The following is a 19,690-nucleotide window of genomic DNA, read 5'->3' on the forward strand; positions in this document are numbered from 1 at the left end:
TCAGGCATACCTACGCCTGTTTCTTCTTGTGTGTGTCAGCCACTCAAGGGTGTATGGAAGGATCATAGTTTGATTGATGCTTCCCCCCAGAGCTAAGCAAACAACTGATGGTGCACACACTTCAGTTAATGAAGAGGGATGGAAAATTCCTGACAGGGGGGGTTGAGTTGGCCGATGATACGAAAGGAAAAAAAAAACACCTCATGAAGGCCGACTCTGTTCCTCCTTTGTTGCTCACCTGCTGTGGTGGAACACGGTGAGGTGTGGTGATATCAAATGATAAGTGTGTAGCTACAACGGGATCCCCTGGTTTTGTGGGGGGGGGGGGTCAAGAAAAAGACGAGAAGGAAAGCTGTCAACGTGAGCGAGGGACATAACTAAAATGAGAGAAGTCTAAAGAAAAAGCGTGGTTGTCCTCTTCGTGTGAAAGAAGCCAGTGTCTGGCAGGCCAAGCAGGAAAGGGGGGAGGACGGGGGGGTGAAACGAAAGTAGTAAAAAAAAAATAGAAAAAAGAGAGACTTTGAAGCAAAGAGCACTGAGACAGCTTTCACGGTGGGGGCGGTGACAGCGTCGCCCTCAAAACCTCTACTCTGAAGTTAATGCATGCAAGTGTCGTCTCTCTCTCACACACCAGCAGACAGGTGGATCCCCACACAGAAGGGAGGAACCCCCCCCCACACACACACACACCCGCCAGCTGGGCCCGGAGGGACCAGAGGACATCATATAATAAATGTTTTATTATTTTAATGTGATATTTAAAGCAACTCGCCTGGCTTTAAAGGCTTTCTCCCCCATCTCACGAGCCGCCCGACGGACCTCCTCTGGAACGGCATCTTTCTCAGCCTGGGAAACCTGGTACACGTTGTGCCCCGCATCCAACCGATAGGGGCCCCCTTTGCCCCCCAGCCCTGCTGTGTCTCTGCCGCCTGCAATTAACAAGAAACCAAATCTGATTAGAAACCACAAAAATTACTTTCTGTCAACTGACTAATGTCTTGCAAAGAGATTTTCACTGTCGATGAAGCCAAACAGAGGATTATACAGTAGAACTCTGGGTTTTATGAACAGTGTTCAAGCTGAACGCACCTCTTTTATGTTCGGATTGTCTTTTCAAAACTGATTCGTGTATTTTATTTCCTAGAATGCTCTTTTGCTGTGGGGTTCCATTGGTTTGGCTTGAGAGGACAATCATATTTTTGAAAGCCTGTCTTTAACATCTAGTCAGCAGTTAATAATTATTTTTTAAACTAAAACCTTTTAGATTATTAGTTTTTATTAATCACAACTAAGCATTAAAATAAAGACATAAGGATTAACAGAATGATATCTCACACTAACCCTATTTTTTATTCCTGTTAGAAGAGAGAACACCCCCCAGCTTGAGAGGGTGTTCCTGACCCACTGGTTACCTGTGCCTCCTGCCCACTGGTTTCCCCCAACATGAGGAGTGTTCATGGGGTCTATCTTGCCATGTTTTGGGGCGCTGACGTCCATGCCACTTTCCTTCTGGACGGTAATCTGAAAGGAAAGGGTCAAGAAACATGACCTGGGTCGGTTTTTAACAAACGAGACTGAACAAATCGTTAATAGAACTAAAGACAGTGTTATGGAACAGAAATGGCCTTTGACAAAGTTAAATGACAGTTTTTGGAAAATATATTAATTACTTACGCACAGGTAAAGTATGCATGTCTATTGGTTGATGAAAAAGGATTCCATAGTTTAGGGTTTGGGACTTTTTACAAGAATGGAACAGATTAAAATGGCTTTAGTTATTTGAAATGGGGAAAACTCGTTTGGATTATGAGCAGATTGACTTACAAACTCATTTACAAATTAAACTTGTATCTCAAGGTACTACTGTAAGTCCATTACCTTTTGATTTGTTTAATGAAGCATTGGGTGAGGGGATAAATCAGGACAAAAATATTAGTGATCTAAAAATGTAGAAATAAAAAATAAAAAAAGAACAAGGTACGTAAAATGTGTTTATTTGTGGATGACATTTTAATTTAATTTTTGAATAAAGAGCATTTTTGTTTCTGAAATTTTTGGCATAACTGGATGCCTTTCATTCAATTTCTGGCTATAAATGTAAAATTTCACACAAATTTTAAGTTTTTAACAATAAACCTAGAAACAACACACTCGCAATTTTTCAACCAACCTGGGATTCAGAATATGTGAGCTATTTACGAGTAAACAATCCAATTCTAAGAAAATGTTACGATTTAAACTCCAGGAACCACCCGCAAAAAAGAAATTCCGCGATATAGCGATGAACTATTTATTTCATTTACGGTAATTTTCCTACTAAAAAAATCACACGCATTCTCTCTCTCTCTCTCTCTTCGTCTAGCAGACCTATCTGAGTGCCTTCAGAGCTCTCATGTTCACAGAAGTTATTTTTGAAGTCAACTTCTTTTTCAGGAACCCCCCCTCAGACAGGAAGCTGAGCTGTTCCTGACACGTTCTCGTCTCGGCCCTCTGCCCTTGTCACCACAATTTATGCACAGTGGACGACAACAGAACTCAAAGCCGTGTCTCACGCTGGTCAACAGCTTCATCCTGACCCGGTGGCAACCGGTAAAGGAGTGAATAACGCTTTACTCTGAGTCACATTGAAGAAGGCTTTACAACATGTGTACAAGCTGATGGTCCGACCACGCCCTGGTGTGTTTAGGTCACATGACTTTGTCTTGGAAGGGTCCCAGAAAGCAGGACCATCAGTCTTTAAAATGAAAGTCTTGGCCCTCACATCAAACATTATCTGGAACAGCCTCTTGTGTTTCTTTATGCTTCCAATGAGGACATTGTTCAAAAAACTAAACACAAGGGCCGGCGCTCACACCAGCCCGCCAACACGTCCCTGTTGACACATGTTGGTCTTTGTTATCAGAAATAGTCCCCATCTTCTACAGTACAGCAGTTTAGGAACATGGTGAAAGGAATCATGGACAGAGACACATCATCATGTCTTCACGGCAATTTTGAAAAATATTTCTCTGAACGTGTCATTATGGCTTCTGCTCTATTTGTGTTTTGTAAATTAACAAGATGTAACAATAATCTGGACAGATTTGGATGAAATTCTTTGGGATTTGGAAGCATGTTTTCATCTGACCGAGGAAGGGCGGTGTGACAGGTATCTCAGCTTCACCCTCACCATCATCCCATCACCACGCAAACTGTTAGAGATTCCTGCACCAATGTTTCTGAGTTTCTTTTTGAGTTTGTTTGTTCTCTACAGTCCACGTCCTTTCTTGTCGGATTAATGTCCTCATAAATGTCTGATTCTCCCTGTAGATGCCTGAAGACTCAGGTGATTTAGGAATGACAAAATCTGCATGGGTGACTGAGAGCCTTTTCTTGGGTAATCATTTTTGGCACGCCACATCGAACATGAGTGTCTGCATGAGCTGAATGCATGTCTGTACACGAAAGACAGACATGCTGTGTGTCAGTCTGTCGATACTGTGAGCGCGAGTGTGAAACAGTATTTGAGTTGAGTTGAACAATCAAACAGGGGACGTGTGTAAGAACTCAAATTTGTACTAGCGTTACGGTATGAAGTACGTTATACAGATGGATTCCAGTCTGGAAGCCGCTGCCTCAGGCGACTGAACGTGGACGGATAGAGGAGGGTAAATGATAGACAGTCGTAAAAACAACCTCACTGAATCACTGAGGGTGATAGATAGGAACGGGTGAATGCTCATTAACTTACAGGAGGGTAAAACAAAAGACAAGTGTTCCATGTGCAAATAGATGACGGCTATAATAGAGCAACGCAAGACAGCATTGAGCATTGAAAACACAGTGACATGAGCACACACAGGACACACTGAAACACTGCTGGAATACACATCAACATGTGTGGAGCAAAAGCATCATGAAAGTCACTAGGACCTGACAAGTGCATAGCTTTGACCTTTCAGGGTAGGTCAAAGCTATGCACTAGCTTTGATAATAGATCAAAGCTAGTGCATAGGTAGATCAAAGCACTAGCTTTGATCTATGGTCTTCCTCACACTGGCCTGTGGTTCCTGAAGGACAGGCTGACCACACAGCGGCATGAACAAACCCTCATACACACATGAACAGCTAGTTCAGTGTCAATTGTACACCTCTGCTCATGTCTTTAGGAGGGAACTCAAGCAAAACTGGAAGAACGTGCATCATCATCTTTGATGATTAGACTCCTTATTGTCACCATAGCAACCCGTCCCTTTAGCTGCTTTGTGCTCTGACCCTGGATCTGCAGCCTGCTTCTGTCCACAATGTGTCTGTGTTGTGCATGATGGCTCAACAAAGATGTCTCAGTTCGTGGTCCTGAATGATCTGACCAGCGGCAAAAGTCAAACCTATTGCATCATCGGCACAATACTGATCCATTGTCACACACAGAGTTGTGGGTGTGCAGCAAAATCCACCATCAGCAGAGACCTTGTGCTTATCTTAAACATCTTGCTCCCCCTAGTGGTGATAAGAGACACTGCATGCTGTGTTCTATTAACCCGTGTGACAAAACACTCATAAAGAAGGAAATGAACCATGGCATCAAAGCTGAGAAATACCTGCACAGGTCTACCATCATCCATGCCGATCATATTCCTCCACTCCATCAGTGATCGCTGCAGAGTATCCAGACTAGTCTCCCAGACGCGGGCGTGGCCCCCCATGTCCACAGTGACCACACTTCCAGAGCCGAGAGAAGCCACCAGCACGTCGCTCTCCGACACCTTCGACAGCCAGTTGGTGTAAGGAGACACTGTCATCGACCTGCAAATCATACAAATGGAAAAAGTGTAAGAGAAGTCATGGCAACTTTTCAGCACATTTAATATCATGGAGGGGGTCGTTTGGATGTTTACATCTAATATGCAGAATGATCATAGTCTTGTATCCTGAAACCACAAATCTCTCATTCAAATCACAAGAAATATCAGGATAAGGAGGCCTACATTATTCACCTACATTTAATCATCCCTGACCTTCATTTTAAAGCCATTGTGGATTTTCTTTTCTTTCACACACAGAGTTTGCCTCATAAAATTGATGCAAAGACTGTAATTTGTGACACAGCAAAGCAACAGAAACATAACACAGCTTTTTTTTTTTCTCTTGATACTGAAGTGGTTGCATCGACAGCAGGTGCAGTTTGGGGCAGTTTGGTGGCTTCACCTCGGAACTGGAATATATTTGACTTTCTTGGAGCTCAGATCCGCGACCTCCAGGTAAGCTGCTGTCATCGGAGGCGTCACATCTGAGTAACAGAGAAGGGAGAGCGAGTCTTTAGGCAAACAGGATAGAATCTGAGTGAATGCATGGCTGTGACGGAAACATTCCTCAGAGTTGATTCCCTCTGAACTCTGACCTTTGGGGTAAATATCCTTCAAGGGCACTTTGTTTGGAGGAAGGGCCCGAATCACTTGATTGGCTGAGAGCAGACTGACGCAATTCTGCCGTTTGACAGCGCTGGACCGGAGACCACCTCTGAGGAACATGTGAGACCCAAGTTCCCCACTCTGGGTCACAGACAGATCCACCTGCCTCTGGAAGCTGTAGACCTCATTAGGGGACTGGACAAAAAGCAGGACGTTGAAGTTTTTTATAAGTACCATCCTGCTTTGGTCAAAACTGTTCAACACACAATCAAACAAGAAGTTTGGGGAAAAAAATAGCATTTTTGTTACAGAACATAATATTAACATACTGATCATAAAATGAAATAATTATCAATACAACAATCCCTGGATTTTTTCTTTTTTTTTTGGGGGGGGGGGGGTTCAGTTAAAATAAAATTACAAGATTTGTAAATCACCCTACAAACATGTAGAAAACATGAATGCAAAGTGCTGCAGTGCTGTTAAATTTATTACTTATTCAATTTAAAAACATTACAGTTGTACAGAAAAAATGTTTTGCTTGTTGCTTTGTTATAACATAAATGCTTTTATTTTGTCAGGTTGTTAAACCCACAGAACTCCATCAATCAAGGATCAAACTAAGTGAATAAAGCAAAATAAAATCAAACGCAAGCTACGACATTAACTTTGTTCAAAAAGTTTTTGTCAAAGTTAAAATGAGCTTAATTAGTGCATTGTTGGAAATGCCGTTTTTGGTCAAAGCACACTTTTGACCTGTTTATTTTTAGAGACTGACCTCTTGTGCTCTCGTGGGCCCCATTTGGCCCGCAGGCCTTCAGTTTGACAAATGTGACGCAGTGCATCTTTAACATCCAATATTGAAAACCCTTCTCCATACAGTCGTCTTAAGACCTCACCATGAGCTCTGGGAATCCCACAACAATGCGTGCAAAGGAACCAGAATCGGCCAGGATGCGGTTTGGCGACACAATTTTCTGCCCCAGAGCGGCGCTCAGGTTCTCGTTGGGAAGCTCCTGGTTGGACAGCATCTGAACGGCGGATCTCTCGCCTGCGGTATCGGTTGAAGGAGCCGCAGGGAGCATGATGCAACAAAGACAGGACATGAGGAGGTCAAACGCATTAATGAAGAGAAAGAAAAAGACAGACAAGAAGCTCTTTTTCTTCAATGATCATTGCTGTGTTGGAACTAGAAACACACTGTAGTGACAGACAGTTCTTTACAGTTCACTTCTGTGCATATCTGCCAGTCAGGGGTGACCCCACACTAAAGCGCCGTCTCACTATGAGAACTGTCATGTGTGGGACTTTTTGAATGTGTGGAAGAATGCAGAACATGAATCGATGCTAGTCCTGAGTCAGGAGGTTGAATGCGATAATAAATGAAGTGTTAATATGACCTGACCCATCCATCTGTAGACTGATCTGCACGCATGACCTCAACCTACTACTAATATTACTACTACTACAACACATGTACTACTACAGATGGTTAAAAAAAGTAATGCAGTCATATCTGGGTTTCATGTGGAACGACACGCTGACCGGTTGAAGTGAAGTTATGCCCATATTATGTACCAAGTAATGACCAAATGACATTTGGAGACTGCTCTGGACTTTAGATCATTCATTTCTAAGTATGGACACTACAGAGCAACTGGATTTAGTACAAACACCTCATAATCTCTGGTGGATTAGTATACTGTACGTGCCAGAAGTGGCTCCATGGCCCAAGCTGACGGAGTCTTCACTGATGCTGTGGAGCTGACACACCGCAGAGTCTTCAGCTGCCATATGCATGGGCTTGGTCAGTAGGAACTTCCTGTTCAGGGGTACAAACAGGAAGACACATCAGAATGTAAACCCTGAGATCTCCAGACTAGTATTTGATTGATCAGTTCTTTATTTACGCGTTGGTGCTGCTCTCCACAAGCAACCAGCGGTCTTCTGCCACGAGGAACACCGACTTCAGGTTGATAGGAAGGGAGATGGAGTGAACCTGACCCTCCAGCACATCCAGCACCTTCAGCTGACTACTGCACAAACACACAAACACACAAAGAATATTAATAATATACACGGAATATAAATATTACAGTCATGGTACTATGAACCATGACTGTAGTATTTATATTTATACATGTGATGTAGTTTGGATTGGATATGCTTACCTGTCCTCCTTATAGAAGACAAGCCAGTTTTTGTGGGAAAAGTCATGACACATTTTATGTCCTGCCTGTAAGCAACAATCAATACACACAATTTACATATTTATAGATTTGATCAGTGTTTTTTTCTCCTACCTTGAGTTAGAATCGATGAAAAAATATGATTTACATATCTATTATAACAGTCTGGTATTACAGTCGTTACATAAAACTGGAGACACACTGAAAACACACACACAACATGTGTTGAATGAAGCTGGGGAGACTGGGAAACTGACCTGTTGCTCCTTACTGCCCCACCAGTTGGGGGCTCTGGTGACGGGCTGCTCGCCATCCACAGACAATATGAGCCTTCGGACCGCCCCCGTTCCCAAGTCCAGGTGCAGGACCGTATCACACTGGCGTGAAGACAAAGTCAAGGTCAAGTTGAGTTCCCAACAAAATGTCAAAAAGGATAAAACCTCCAGGAATCAATGACTGGATGATACAAGGACATCTCTCACTGGACCATTTATTGTAGACATGCCTATCACATAAATGTAATATTACTTACAAATAATATCATGTACATAATACACAACTGTGTTACGGTGAAATGTTAGTGGTGTGAAATGATACACATGTATTTTATTGGTCACATATTCATGTTTGTTTGTTGCTAGTTGCAGGAGGCTGGGCTGTCTGGGTGGCGCCCCTGGTGGTCCATACACTGTCTGGGTTGTGTGTTTCATGTGTTTCAGCTGTTTTTATCCGTATGAATGGCTTTGCGCTAGGTTTAAATTTTCAACATGCACACGTGACACAACACTACAATACAATTGATGACCATTTAGTAACATAGTGTGTGTTTACATAATACTGCATACATTAATCTTCATTCCTCCATCAGTCCCATCCTCTCTTCATATTTGATGTTTTATCTCCATTTCTTCCTTCCTGGTTTGTTCATGTATAAATTGGCCTATCAGATATAAACCCGTGTCCTCTTAATCCGGCCTGTGAGATTTTGCAAAGCATAAAAATGAGTCGCAGTTTTCCGATGAATGAAACTGCCGTTCTCAATGTGTCCAGTGGGGGCTGCAACAGCAATTCTGCTAGTCAAGCAAACTGTTTAAAGTAGGGCTGAACAAGGACAGCCAGTCCAGAACCAGCTTTTCATTCTGCTTGACCAATATTAACATTACATGTTTTGGCACTCTTATCGCCCCAAATTGTTTGTCAGGAAAAAGAAAAGTGGCGGCAGAGTGCAGAGTTTTTCAAGAGAAATGGTCATCCTCCTACAATATTTTTGAGACTAAATTGTTCTGATTCTTCAGTCAGCTCAAGATCAGGCCAATCCTTATAATATTAAATGAACACGCTGAATAATTTGGGAGTAACTGTTGTTACCAGCAGAGGGCGCTATTCTCCAGATGAACCTGCCTTGATCCAAGAACTCATATCCAGTTCATTCAGCTCCGTGTAGCTTCCTTCTGTCCACATGTCCTTCTGTTTGTGTGCTTCCTGCATTCATATCAAATGAGCGGTAGGATGTGTGTGTGTGTGTGTGTGTGTGTGTGTGTGTGTGTGTGTGTGTGTGTGTGTGTGTGTGTGTGTACTTTTCCAAAGACTTTCAGTTGTGACGCACTCTGCTTCATATCATTAGTTTTATGGGGAGCAGCCATGGGGAGCTGGCCTCAGCGCTGCCTGCCAAGCTTCAGACTAATGGTTTCCACATGGCCTCCCATTCCTGACATACACAACTGTATCGAGGACTGGATGAGCTATTTAAAGAAGGCAAACCCCATTTCCTGGTTCTAAACATAAACTGCCATCAACAAAAACTGGAGGGAATGTACATTTGGGAGAACACATGCGTGTCCTCTGCATCTGTCTTCTTACTGACCGGAAAATCCCACTCAGATCTGAGTATGTTTGAGTTTCTTGTTGATACGGTCTCGGTGTTTGTTCATCTGTGAACATAGAACTTCACAAAGTCACCACCAGTATCTCAGTCCATGCACTGTAGTTGTTTTGTGTGTGTGTGTGTGTGTGTGTGTGTGTGTGTGTGTGTGTGTGTGTGTGTGTGTGTGTGTGTGTGTGTGTGTGTGTGTGTGTGTGTGTGTGTGTGTGTGTGCACGGTGAATTCCTAGATGTCCTTTGCCAACGACATGTGAATGAACCAAATGTTTTCTGGACATCATTTCTAGGCAGACATAACGTGATCCATCACTACGCTGTTTTTAGACGGTCTAATCTGCACCAGTTGGACGCGTCTCCTGCTTAGAGTCCAACTGGCATCGCTCTCGTGATGTGAAAAGGAAAGGGTCTTGTGGGGTAAAGCAGGGTGTGTTGAACGTACATGTAGATTCATACAGAGCTACTTCTATTCTCTGGAATCGGAGGTCATCCTCCAAAAAGATGACCGAAGAAAGACCGGCACTGCGTTGGCGTCACATGACATGCTATTACACGAGTCGGTAAACAAAACCAGACGACAACCAGTCTGGAATAGAACTTCTGTGTGAACGCGACAGATTTGTTTTAGTCACACATGTGGTCTCACGTTAAGTCACTTCCACATCACCTCACCGTCTGTGTTCAGTGTTTAAAGGCAACCTGAACACACACACACACACCCGACAACGCTGCTGCCTCAGCTGACTTCTTTTGTCTTTACTGTCTAAAACACACGTGTCAAACTCAAGGCCCGGGGGCCAAATGTGGCCCTCCACATCATTTTACGTGGCCCGCGAGAGCACAAGTGAGAATGTCTAAAAAATAAACAGGTCAAAAGTTTGCTTTGACCAAAACTACATTTCCCACAATGCAGTAATTTAGCCCATTTTAACTTTGACAAAAACCTTTTGAATAAAGTTTAATGTCCTAATTTGTGTTTGATCTCATTCATCTTTATTCTCTTGGATAGTTTGATCTTTGATTGATGGAGTTCTGTGGGTTTAATAATCTGACAAATTAAAAGGATTGATGTTATAATACAGAAACAAACATTTTTTTCTGTGTAACTGTAATGTTTGTAACTTGAATAAGTAATAAATTGAGAGTTATTTAACACTAAGGAGTAGTTACATTTATTTTATATTACATTTAGTTACATTTACTGTAGTTACATTTATAAGTTACATCTGGCCCTTTGAGGACAGACATTATGCTGACGATGAGTTTGACTCCCCTGGTCTAAATGGTACTCTGTGGTGTTTGTGTACAGCAATACATTTTCTCTTTGAGCTCTCATTGAACCAAACTATTTATGTCCAGTTAAGGTTCCATCATGTTCCTTCATCCTGCTGACTCAGCACCTCCTCATGGTGATTGACACAACACTAAAGGAATGAATGACGTGTAAGTCAGACGTGAGTGCCGACCTGCTCCTCGTGCAGCACCACCTGCCCGTCCAGAGGACTCCCCAGAGGAGCCACCGTGACGAAGGGCTGCCAGACGCCGCTGAGGGTTCTGGGAAAGACGTCGTACAGTTCCATGCACTGGATCGTGTCGCCGTGCTGCTTCATGGCGTACAGCGACACGGGGTTACACGTGGCCACGTAAACAGTGTCTGCAGCAAAAGAAGGAAGGACAGGTCACACTGGTGGGCTGAATTCATCGCTTTCACACACACACACACACACACACACACACACACACACACACACACACACACACACACACACACACACACACACACACACACACACACACACGCACAGTTTTGAAAATACAGGATTTAATAACCTTTATGTCACTACACTTGGTGACATTTAGAATTTTATTTTGACACAATAATTTACATACTTTTATTACTATCATTATTATTGTTGTTATTATCATTATTATATTATTACTACTATTATCATCTTTATTGGTCAGTTTTATCTCCAGTTTACAGATCATTCATTTATATGAACTCAAACCTCGAGTCTGAGAATGCATTCAGTGTTTGTAATGTGTGTGTGTGTGTGTGTGTGTGTGTGTGTGTGTGTGTGTGTGTGTGTGTGCGCGTGTGTGTACCATCCTTGGCGGTGACATCACAGATGATGTTGACGTCATTAATGGGAATCTGCCAGTGGGCTTTCTCCTCACTAAAACTCATGACCCTGCTCTCCTGTCTGTTGCCGGGGTAACTCTGAACCCGCAGGAAAACAGGGCCCTGGAAACACAACGACACACATGTTCACTCACTGATCCCTCAACATCCCGTCACTCCGTATACTTCACACACATTCAGAGCAGGAGCTGAACCAACACCTCCCCAGCTATCAGTTCACACGCCATACTTTGGTCCGTACTGGTCTTGTACTGTATATATATATATATATATACATATATATATATATATACATATATATAATATGTCCCTTTTATAAGTTGCTCATTGGGGCTCCCCGTGAAGGAGCTGCTTGCCACTCTCTCAATTTCATGCTTACAGGTCGCTCTTCAGTGTGTGTGTGTGTGTGTGTGTGTCACAGGCCTGTACATATATATATATATGCATGTGGTTAACAACATAAACTAACTCTGGAGCAGACAAATAATTTCCATTTGGGGATTAATAAAGTTAATTTAATCTTAATTAATCCTTGATTTGACGACAGCTTCATGAGGTCGTCTCCTGAAATGGGTTCCACCCCAAAGGTCTGCCATTTGTGGATTCTCTTTCCTTCTTGAGGGGGTTGGGGCCATCAGTCGTGATGAAGTCAGTGTGGTTCCGCTGTTAAAAGCCGTGTTTGACTGTTAGAATCCATGTTATCGCAAGACGCCTTCAGCTCAGTAAAGACAAACGTCAGTCCGTCATTACTTTAAGAACGTATCACCAGTGCAGTCGCAACCATCAAGCATTAAGACTAAACTGGCTCGAATGAGGACCCCCACCCCCCCAGGAAGGGAGGATGAGGTCACCTCTGCTGCTGAGGGGTTCCAAGTTCATCCCCGTCACGAACCCCCAGAAACCATTTCAGGTGACGACCTCATGAAGCTCATCCAGAGGAGGCCAAGAAGCAGAAACCAGAGCAAGAATCGGGTTAAAAGACTATAAAATATGTTTGTTGTTTCCATTACTCAATACTGTTTAACTGCTGTGAAAACTGTAAAAGCTCACTTCACTAAATTTAACAAAAGCTGGAGCCTCCTAAACTGGTGTGTGAAGGTCTGATGGGGATGCATCAGACCTAACATACAGTAATGTTCATCATAATAGCAGTGTGTCTACAAATGTGAGCTCTTCAAATACTGTAATATTTTAATGTGCACAGATGCATTGGGGACACTTCACATTCTATTTCAAAGCAAGAAAAGTGGAAAAGAAATCACTGAATATGATATGTGAATATGATGAGTCAACAAACATAATGTTCAAAAAATAGCAGTGTTGGCATTTTTCATTTTTAGACCCAAAAAGAACAATCTGACCTTCATCAGTCTACAAAATTTTACGCCATTTCTTCTTAAACCATGACTTTCTGTAAAATACTTTCATATTCAGTGACTATTTCCACTTTTCTTGCTTCGAAATAGAATGTGAAGTGTCCCCAATGCATTTGTGTGCATTAAAATACAATTATTTGAAGAATTTTGAGGTTTACTCACATTTTTAGACACACAGCTGTTATTATGAACATATCTATACGTAGATGAAGACATGCGTGTGAAGTTTGGTTTGTTTCTGTTGTGCTTTACCTTAATGTCTATGGGGTGGCTCTCATTTGGACAGAGAAGTTTGCGGTGAGAACTGCCACCTTGGTTTACTGTCCAGTAGCCGGTCATCTTGACCTCTGGCAGCGGCAACCTGAAGATTGAAGGTCACATGGTGACAACCTGTTGATAATTCCTGAGAAATTAATATGTAAAGCTGAGATGTAATACGTTCATTCATCGTTCGATTCAAGCAAATCGACTTTGTTCTTGTTTTATGGCAATAATATTTTTGACAGTGCATCTGCATGCCGTTAAATTCTAGATTACAAGGGGTCCACCACAAATTTACCGCAGGTCAGAGCTGTAGTCAAAACATTTGTTTCTGCACTGATCTGTTTTGTTTTCACTTTCAGATCAAATTTAAGTTTAATGTAATTGAATTTGAGAAGTACAAATAAAATCACAAGGAGAGGGAAGAAGCAAATATTTTTCCTTTATTGAAAAAGGCAAATCTCTAAAAGATGAGACAAAGAAGCACAACTAGAATCTTTCCCTTACAGGAAGTGAAGTGAAGCCATGTAATCCAGATGCAGACAGCCAATAATTTCTGTCTCAAGGAAGCAGTGATGAGACTTCATGTATGCCTTCAGTTTAACCCATTATTTTATAAACACTACAGCCGACAAAATTGTTCAGACTAGGCAGCAGGGGGTTTCAAGAAATTCAGGATTTCAGTCCAACAAGATATAAAATCAGATGTGTGATTGAAGTGATGGCTGACGAGGTTAAGTAAGGCTTTGAAGCCTTAGATTGAAGCCATTTCAAAAAAACAAAGTAATATTAAGTTGAAATTAATTACGACTCTTACTTTTTAAATCATTTACATAGATAGATAGATAGATAGATAGATAGATAGATAGATAGATAGATAGATAGATAGATAGATAGATAGATAGATAGATAGATAGATAGATAGATAACTTTATTAATCCCAGAGGAAACTGCACAAATTGAGCAACACAATGAATACAAAGGAAATATGGGGATAAAAAAATGTGCTGCAATTGTGAAAAAAAAAAAAAAAAAACATTTGATGCCTTTTCAAATATTAAAGATTCTGAATGACACACAGTTCACATTTTAACATATCTACTGTATTAATAAGATTAAAAGTACCATTTTTATTACAGTTCAATAGTCGTTAGATTCCTCACAAAAAGACAAAGTTCTCCATATAGAAGATTCAGTATGAAAAGGATATTATGCTGCATTTCTGCTGACATTTCCTACTTCAGGTGTGTGTTGTCTTGAATGTACGACATGTACACCTCAGCCTACATCACAGCCCTTTGGTCAATGCGGTTAGTATCAAATGAGAAGATGGACTAAGTGAATGAGCCTATAGCTGTGGTGGCCCACTAGTAAGGTGACACCTGGGTGTCATTCTGTGTTTGTGTACGAGTCGGGTGCTACGTGTGTCTGTGTGTCGTCCCAGAGTGCTGTGCTCCGGACGCCTTACTCCTTAGCCAGATGGACAGAGGTGGGCTTGGCTCCGATGGGAATCCCGTGTTTGTGCAGCGTCTCAATCAGAACCTCTCGCATGTCTTGATTGTAGGAGTCAAAGTCAAAGACGTTTCGCACCACGTTTGGCAGACCTTCATCTGGGAATTTCTGTAAGGTAAAAGAAAAGGGGGGGGGGGGTTAGAGCAGGTCAGTACAGGGACAGTCTGGGTAATGAAAGGCTCAGTGGTGATGAGTCCGTTTGGTCTGTGGATGATTCTGCAGATTAAAGCCTATCATCAGACACAAACTACATACCAACACATTCAGCATAGTACAGTAACCATGGTAACCACTGTAAGAAAACGCATCAAATGTAAAAACATTATTCTGGCTGCTAGTAATTTTAATAGAGACACTTTTGTTCATAGAGGATACCTGAAAAAACAAAACAAAACGGTCATCATATGTATTATAGAAGAATATTAAAACCTGATCAGCCATACTTTAAAAAAAAAAAAATCAATGGGGTTAAATACTTTTGCACCCATCTGTAGACAGAAAACAAAAATGGGCATTTGATCGTCGATAGAGTGTTAGAAAATATTATTCCTAAATTCAAAACCATTGATATTAATTTGACGGCGCTGCGTCTGATGTGATACCACCAACTTTATTTTTGCAGACTGACTGAATTTTCCTATATATTTTTATACTAATAAAAATTGTACTTTCATTTATATGGTTTTAAAGGGTAATGCTTGATAATAATTACATTCACAAAATACAAGGTTGTACAAAATTCTTACACTACCTACTGCGTTAGAAGAAGCGACTGAGATGAACTAAATCAGACACTCACAAGTCTTTCAGCGCCAGAGCTAAAGTAAAAATGATCTACCTACTACAAAAATGCTAAACATATACATTAATCCCTCATTACTCGTGGTTAATGCGTTCCAGGAACCGCCCTCAAAAACAAAATTGTGTGATATGGCGACTAACTATTTATTTTATGATTTACGGTAATTTAAAAGTTTATGGAAATGATTTAGAGCCTTCTCTAAATGATTTTGTGATGAAATGAACATTAAATGAAATGAACTTTATTGCTTTCCGAAGGGGAAATTATTTGTCCAGTCTAACGTTAGTCTATTTCGTTGATCACATTGTCGTCTGTGTCGTGTTCTTACCTGGAGGTGTTTGACGATGTTGACCACTTCTCGTGTGGAATACGGGTAAGTGATGGTTCCCTGGTCGGCCATGGACCTCAGCTCTCCAAAAGCTGCCACCAACTTCTGCAGAGTAGCTTCAGGAACATCTGGGCCGTATTGTTTGAGCATTGCCAACTCAGCCTGGGGCTTCGGATTGTCCACAGCATGACAGCTAAATATATCACCTGTGCAGGACAAGTCAAAAGCCTGACTACGGTAGACAATAATACTCAAGATGTGCTGACAAAATGCAGAAAACCACACACAGCCCAACTCTTCTGCTACATGGACAAGCACTACAGTACAAATTAGCTGCAACTTTACCAAAACCCACATTAAGGTAATAAGAATTTAAGCCCCAGAGGAACCAAAACAACGTGAGAGAACCGGCAGTTTTGCTTCGTCACAAATTGCCTGTGACGGGTCAAATGGTACCAATGTAGAAAGTAGATGAAAAAAAAAATCAGACACAGTTCTTAAGTAGAACTATAATATTCAGTGACCTCTTTTGTGGTCCATCGTGCATTCTTCCACCATCTTCCATGGAAAGCTGTCCAGTAGAGTTTAAATAACCCAACTGACAGAAAATAAATAACTAACAGAGCAACTAATGTCTTCAAGATACACAACCTCTGGCACAGCTAAATACAGTATACGGTGAACCCTCGCTATAACGCGGTTCACCTTCAGCGGCTTCGCCGTTTCACAGATTTTTTTAGTGCAGTTTTTAATGCGTTTCTTTTAACAGTGCGTTGTGTTCTGCATCCTGATTGGCTAAGTGTTTGAGCCACTAACTAACCGTTGTAAAGATGGAGTCTGCTTTAGCTTTGTGGATTAACGACGGCAGACAAAAGAACATTTTGCTGGATACCAACGTTATCTGCAAAAAAGCTAAAACGCTTTATGAAACCTTTGGTGTCAGCGACGACATTCATGACAGCGAAGAAAAGGATTTCAGGCCCTCGATGAGTGCCGCTCATGCAGTGAAAATTTAATGCCGGCATTAATTAATTTCCAAAAACTATTCTAGTTATTTCTTGAAAACGTTTGTTTTTATTGTTTTTTTAGGGTATACTGTATTCAATTTGATTATGAAAAGAAGGACACGATTTCAGTTCCTCTCTGTCGGTGTTGTGTGAATGTTTGAGTACCTAGAGCTCCAAAGAAGTCGTTGCCGAGGAAAGGGAAACCCGGTCGGTTCGCCAGAACAAGCATCCTGAAGTCTGGGTGCATGACGATGGTGTTGGGCTTCCCAGCAGCTTCACGTGGGTCTTTGGAGGAGACAGTCATGGTCACCATAGAAACTCATTTCAGTTTTAAGCATTGATTTCTGACAGCAGCTTAGTTCTGTCCTAAGTGTTCAGCTTTTTTTAATTTATTTTTTAACTTCAATACCCGCTTTTGTTCGCTATCGCGAGGTGCTACAGCCTATCCTAGCAGACTAGGGGCATGAGGCAGGGTACACTCTGGGCGCGATGCCAGTTCACCGCAGAGCCACATGTAGACAGACAAACACATCTATGGACTATTTGAGACTGGCCAATTCACCGTGTTTTTGGAGCACCCAGAGAGAACCCACCGTGACTGTACGGCTAATATTTCATAAATACACACCCTGACTGTTTTGAGGGTATGTGTCAAGATTATGTTTATGAATCTCAAGGTTGTGTTTTAATTTCATTGTGAAGAGGAGCCTCTCAGAACTGCTCGTGTGATCATGTCATCGTCTTTTTACAGACCTGCTACCGTCAGTATGTGGGACATTTCTGTCATGTTTACGTGTTCATGCACCTGATATGATTCTGCGTCCATCTGCCAGAATCATCTCACCACTCTCCACCAGGGTCTTGAGGATGCAGGTCACATTAGTGGGAGCTTTGTCAGCCTCGTCAATCACTAATATGTGACCCAGTTTGGCTGCCTTCACCTGCACGGACACACACACACACACACACACACACACACACACACACACACACACACACACAAAAAGTTGTGTGTGTGTCAATAAAAAAACCAAAAAACTGGAAGTTTATTAGTCTCCATTGGTGCTCATTTTTTTTCCCACTGAAGTTATTATTTAATCACACACGTGTATATACACAAACACACACAGAATGTGTGTATTTAAATCTATATATAAATGTCTATGAATATATCTATAAATATATTATTTATTTATATACAGTATAAATATATATAATGATGCAAACATTTTTCAGAATGCATTGGGGACATAGTTGATAGTACATACGCCACAGTGCGACTAAAATCAAAAATATAAAAGAATAAAATGCACAGAAATCTCATCTAATTGTCAGACTTCACTTTAAAGTGAGAATGTCAAAATAACCTCAATAAATGATCAAAACCGTGACTGGTGTCAATAGTCTGAGAAGGGTTTTTAAAGAAGTACATATTTACGACTCTACCCATGAACGGGAACTCAGGTGTGTGTGAATGTGCTTCTAACTGACCAGTGGTGAGTCCTCGTATATTATGATGCCATTTCGGACTGATGGCTGCAGGGTCAACGTCTGGACAGTTGTATCTCTGCGGGATCAGAAAACAAAGTTATACATACAGCTGTGCAATATGAGGTAACTGTAGGTGCTTGTAAAATGAAAACGCACTTCGGTTTCATTTATATCGTGTCAGAAAACTACAATTATTAGGTCAATTATAAATATAGCTTCTGCCGCCTGACTAAAAGGTTTTCCAAAAATTCAGATTTTTTTTTTTTTCAAATAAAAAAGGAGTTATCTTTTCTTCTCTTAACAGTTCCCTGGTTGAAAGTTGGTTTGTGTTGTAAAATGCTTGGAGTTGGAGTCTAAAGGCCATACCAACAGGGTCTAATCTGGACAGGCTATCGTGGTTTCTTTCAACTTTTTCTAGATTGCCTGTATCTTGTGCGACTGCGATGCTGCTCAACTGATGCATTCAAAGGCTGCATTTCCTGTCTAGTTTGCTAATCTGCCAAAAAAAGTAAAGCTCTGTCTTAACAGCAATTTCCTCACTGGATCTCTCCACCATCCAAAACAAACGGTCTTCTGTTGCCTCCCAGCGTGAGGCCGGATGTGACCAGAGCACAGCAACATCATGACCTTCCTTTAAAGTACCCACCCATCCATTTTCTTGAAGGCTCACGGCCTTGCTACGGATGAAAGGTAGGGTACACCCCCGGATAGACCCCAGCTCAGCAGAGGGAGAATCCACACAGACACGGGAAGAACACACAAATTGCACACAGACAGGAATCGAACCCGGGGCCTTCCTGCTATGAGGTAACGGCGCCGCCCACAAGCGTCACCGCGTCGTCTCTTTTCTAAACCAATAGCTGTGATTTAGTCTTTTGGTCGTTTCTGAACACTGTTGTCTGATTTAGAAATTTGCAAGTGGAGTCATGTAGTAAAGAAATGGTTGTGGTTTGACTGCAGTTTTGTGGCTGCATGAAAACGCGTCTGATTCTACTAATGAGCTGCTCATAACTTCTGTTGTGTGAAACTAAATAAAACACTTAAGGAAACACAGACAAGTGAGTTATTCAACTGTTCAGCTGGGCTCTTCCAAAAATGACCTGATATCCTTGGCGTACACCACACATGTCAAAGTCACGGCCCGGGGGCCGGATCCGGCCCACGAGTGAATTATCTACGGCCCCAAGGATAATATTTAATTATTACTAATTATTGATTATTATAACCAGACCACAGGCCACAGCCGCTGGTGTTTTGCACACAACACTACAACACTGAATATAGAATATAAGAATATAATCTAAAAAGATCAT

At 41.6% G+C, this 19,690-nt stretch overlaps 1 protein-coding gene across 1 annotated transcript in view; it reads right to left on the reverse strand.

Moving 5' to 3' along the window:
- The window catches only part of vwa8 (von Willebrand factor A domain containing 8), a 64,904-nt gene that overhangs the window by 15,955 nt on the left and 29,259 nt on the right, over positions 1-19,690 (reverse strand). The window contains exons 22-39 of the mRNA XM_068329209.1: positions 18,378-18,453; positions 17,692-17,827; positions 17,052-17,171; positions 15,880-16,085; positions 14,706-14,857; positions 13,229-13,337; positions 11,564-11,702; positions 10,924-11,111; positions 7,837-7,956; positions 7,562-7,626; positions 7,301-7,426; positions 7,103-7,212; positions 6,290-6,441; positions 5,381-5,585; positions 5,188-5,269; positions 4,581-4,785; positions 1,413-1,521; positions 773-929 (exon numbers count right to left, since the gene is read on the reverse strand). Of these exons, the coding sequence (XP_068185310.1) occupies positions 773-929; positions 1,413-1,521; positions 4,581-4,785; positions 5,188-5,269; positions 5,381-5,585; positions 6,290-6,441; positions 7,103-7,212; positions 7,301-7,426; positions 7,562-7,626; positions 7,837-7,956; positions 10,924-11,111; positions 11,564-11,702; positions 13,229-13,337; positions 14,706-14,857; positions 15,880-16,085; positions 17,052-17,171; positions 17,692-17,827; positions 18,378-18,453 (2,457 nt within the window). The remainder of the gene's footprint in view (positions 1-772; positions 930-1,412; positions 1,522-4,580; positions 4,786-5,187; positions 5,270-5,380; positions 5,586-6,289; positions 6,442-7,102; positions 7,213-7,300; positions 7,427-7,561; positions 7,627-7,836; positions 7,957-10,923; positions 11,112-11,563; positions 11,703-13,228; positions 13,338-14,705; positions 14,858-15,879; positions 16,086-17,051; positions 17,172-17,691; positions 17,828-18,377; positions 18,454-19,690) is intronic.

The sequence above is a fragment of the Antennarius striatus genome, chromosome 12 (genome assembly GCF_040054535.1).
Source record: "Antennarius striatus isolate MH-2024 chromosome 12, ASM4005453v1, whole genome shotgun sequence".
Lineage (NCBI taxonomy): Eukaryota > Metazoa > Chordata > Actinopteri > Lophiiformes > Antennariidae > Antennarius > Antennarius striatus.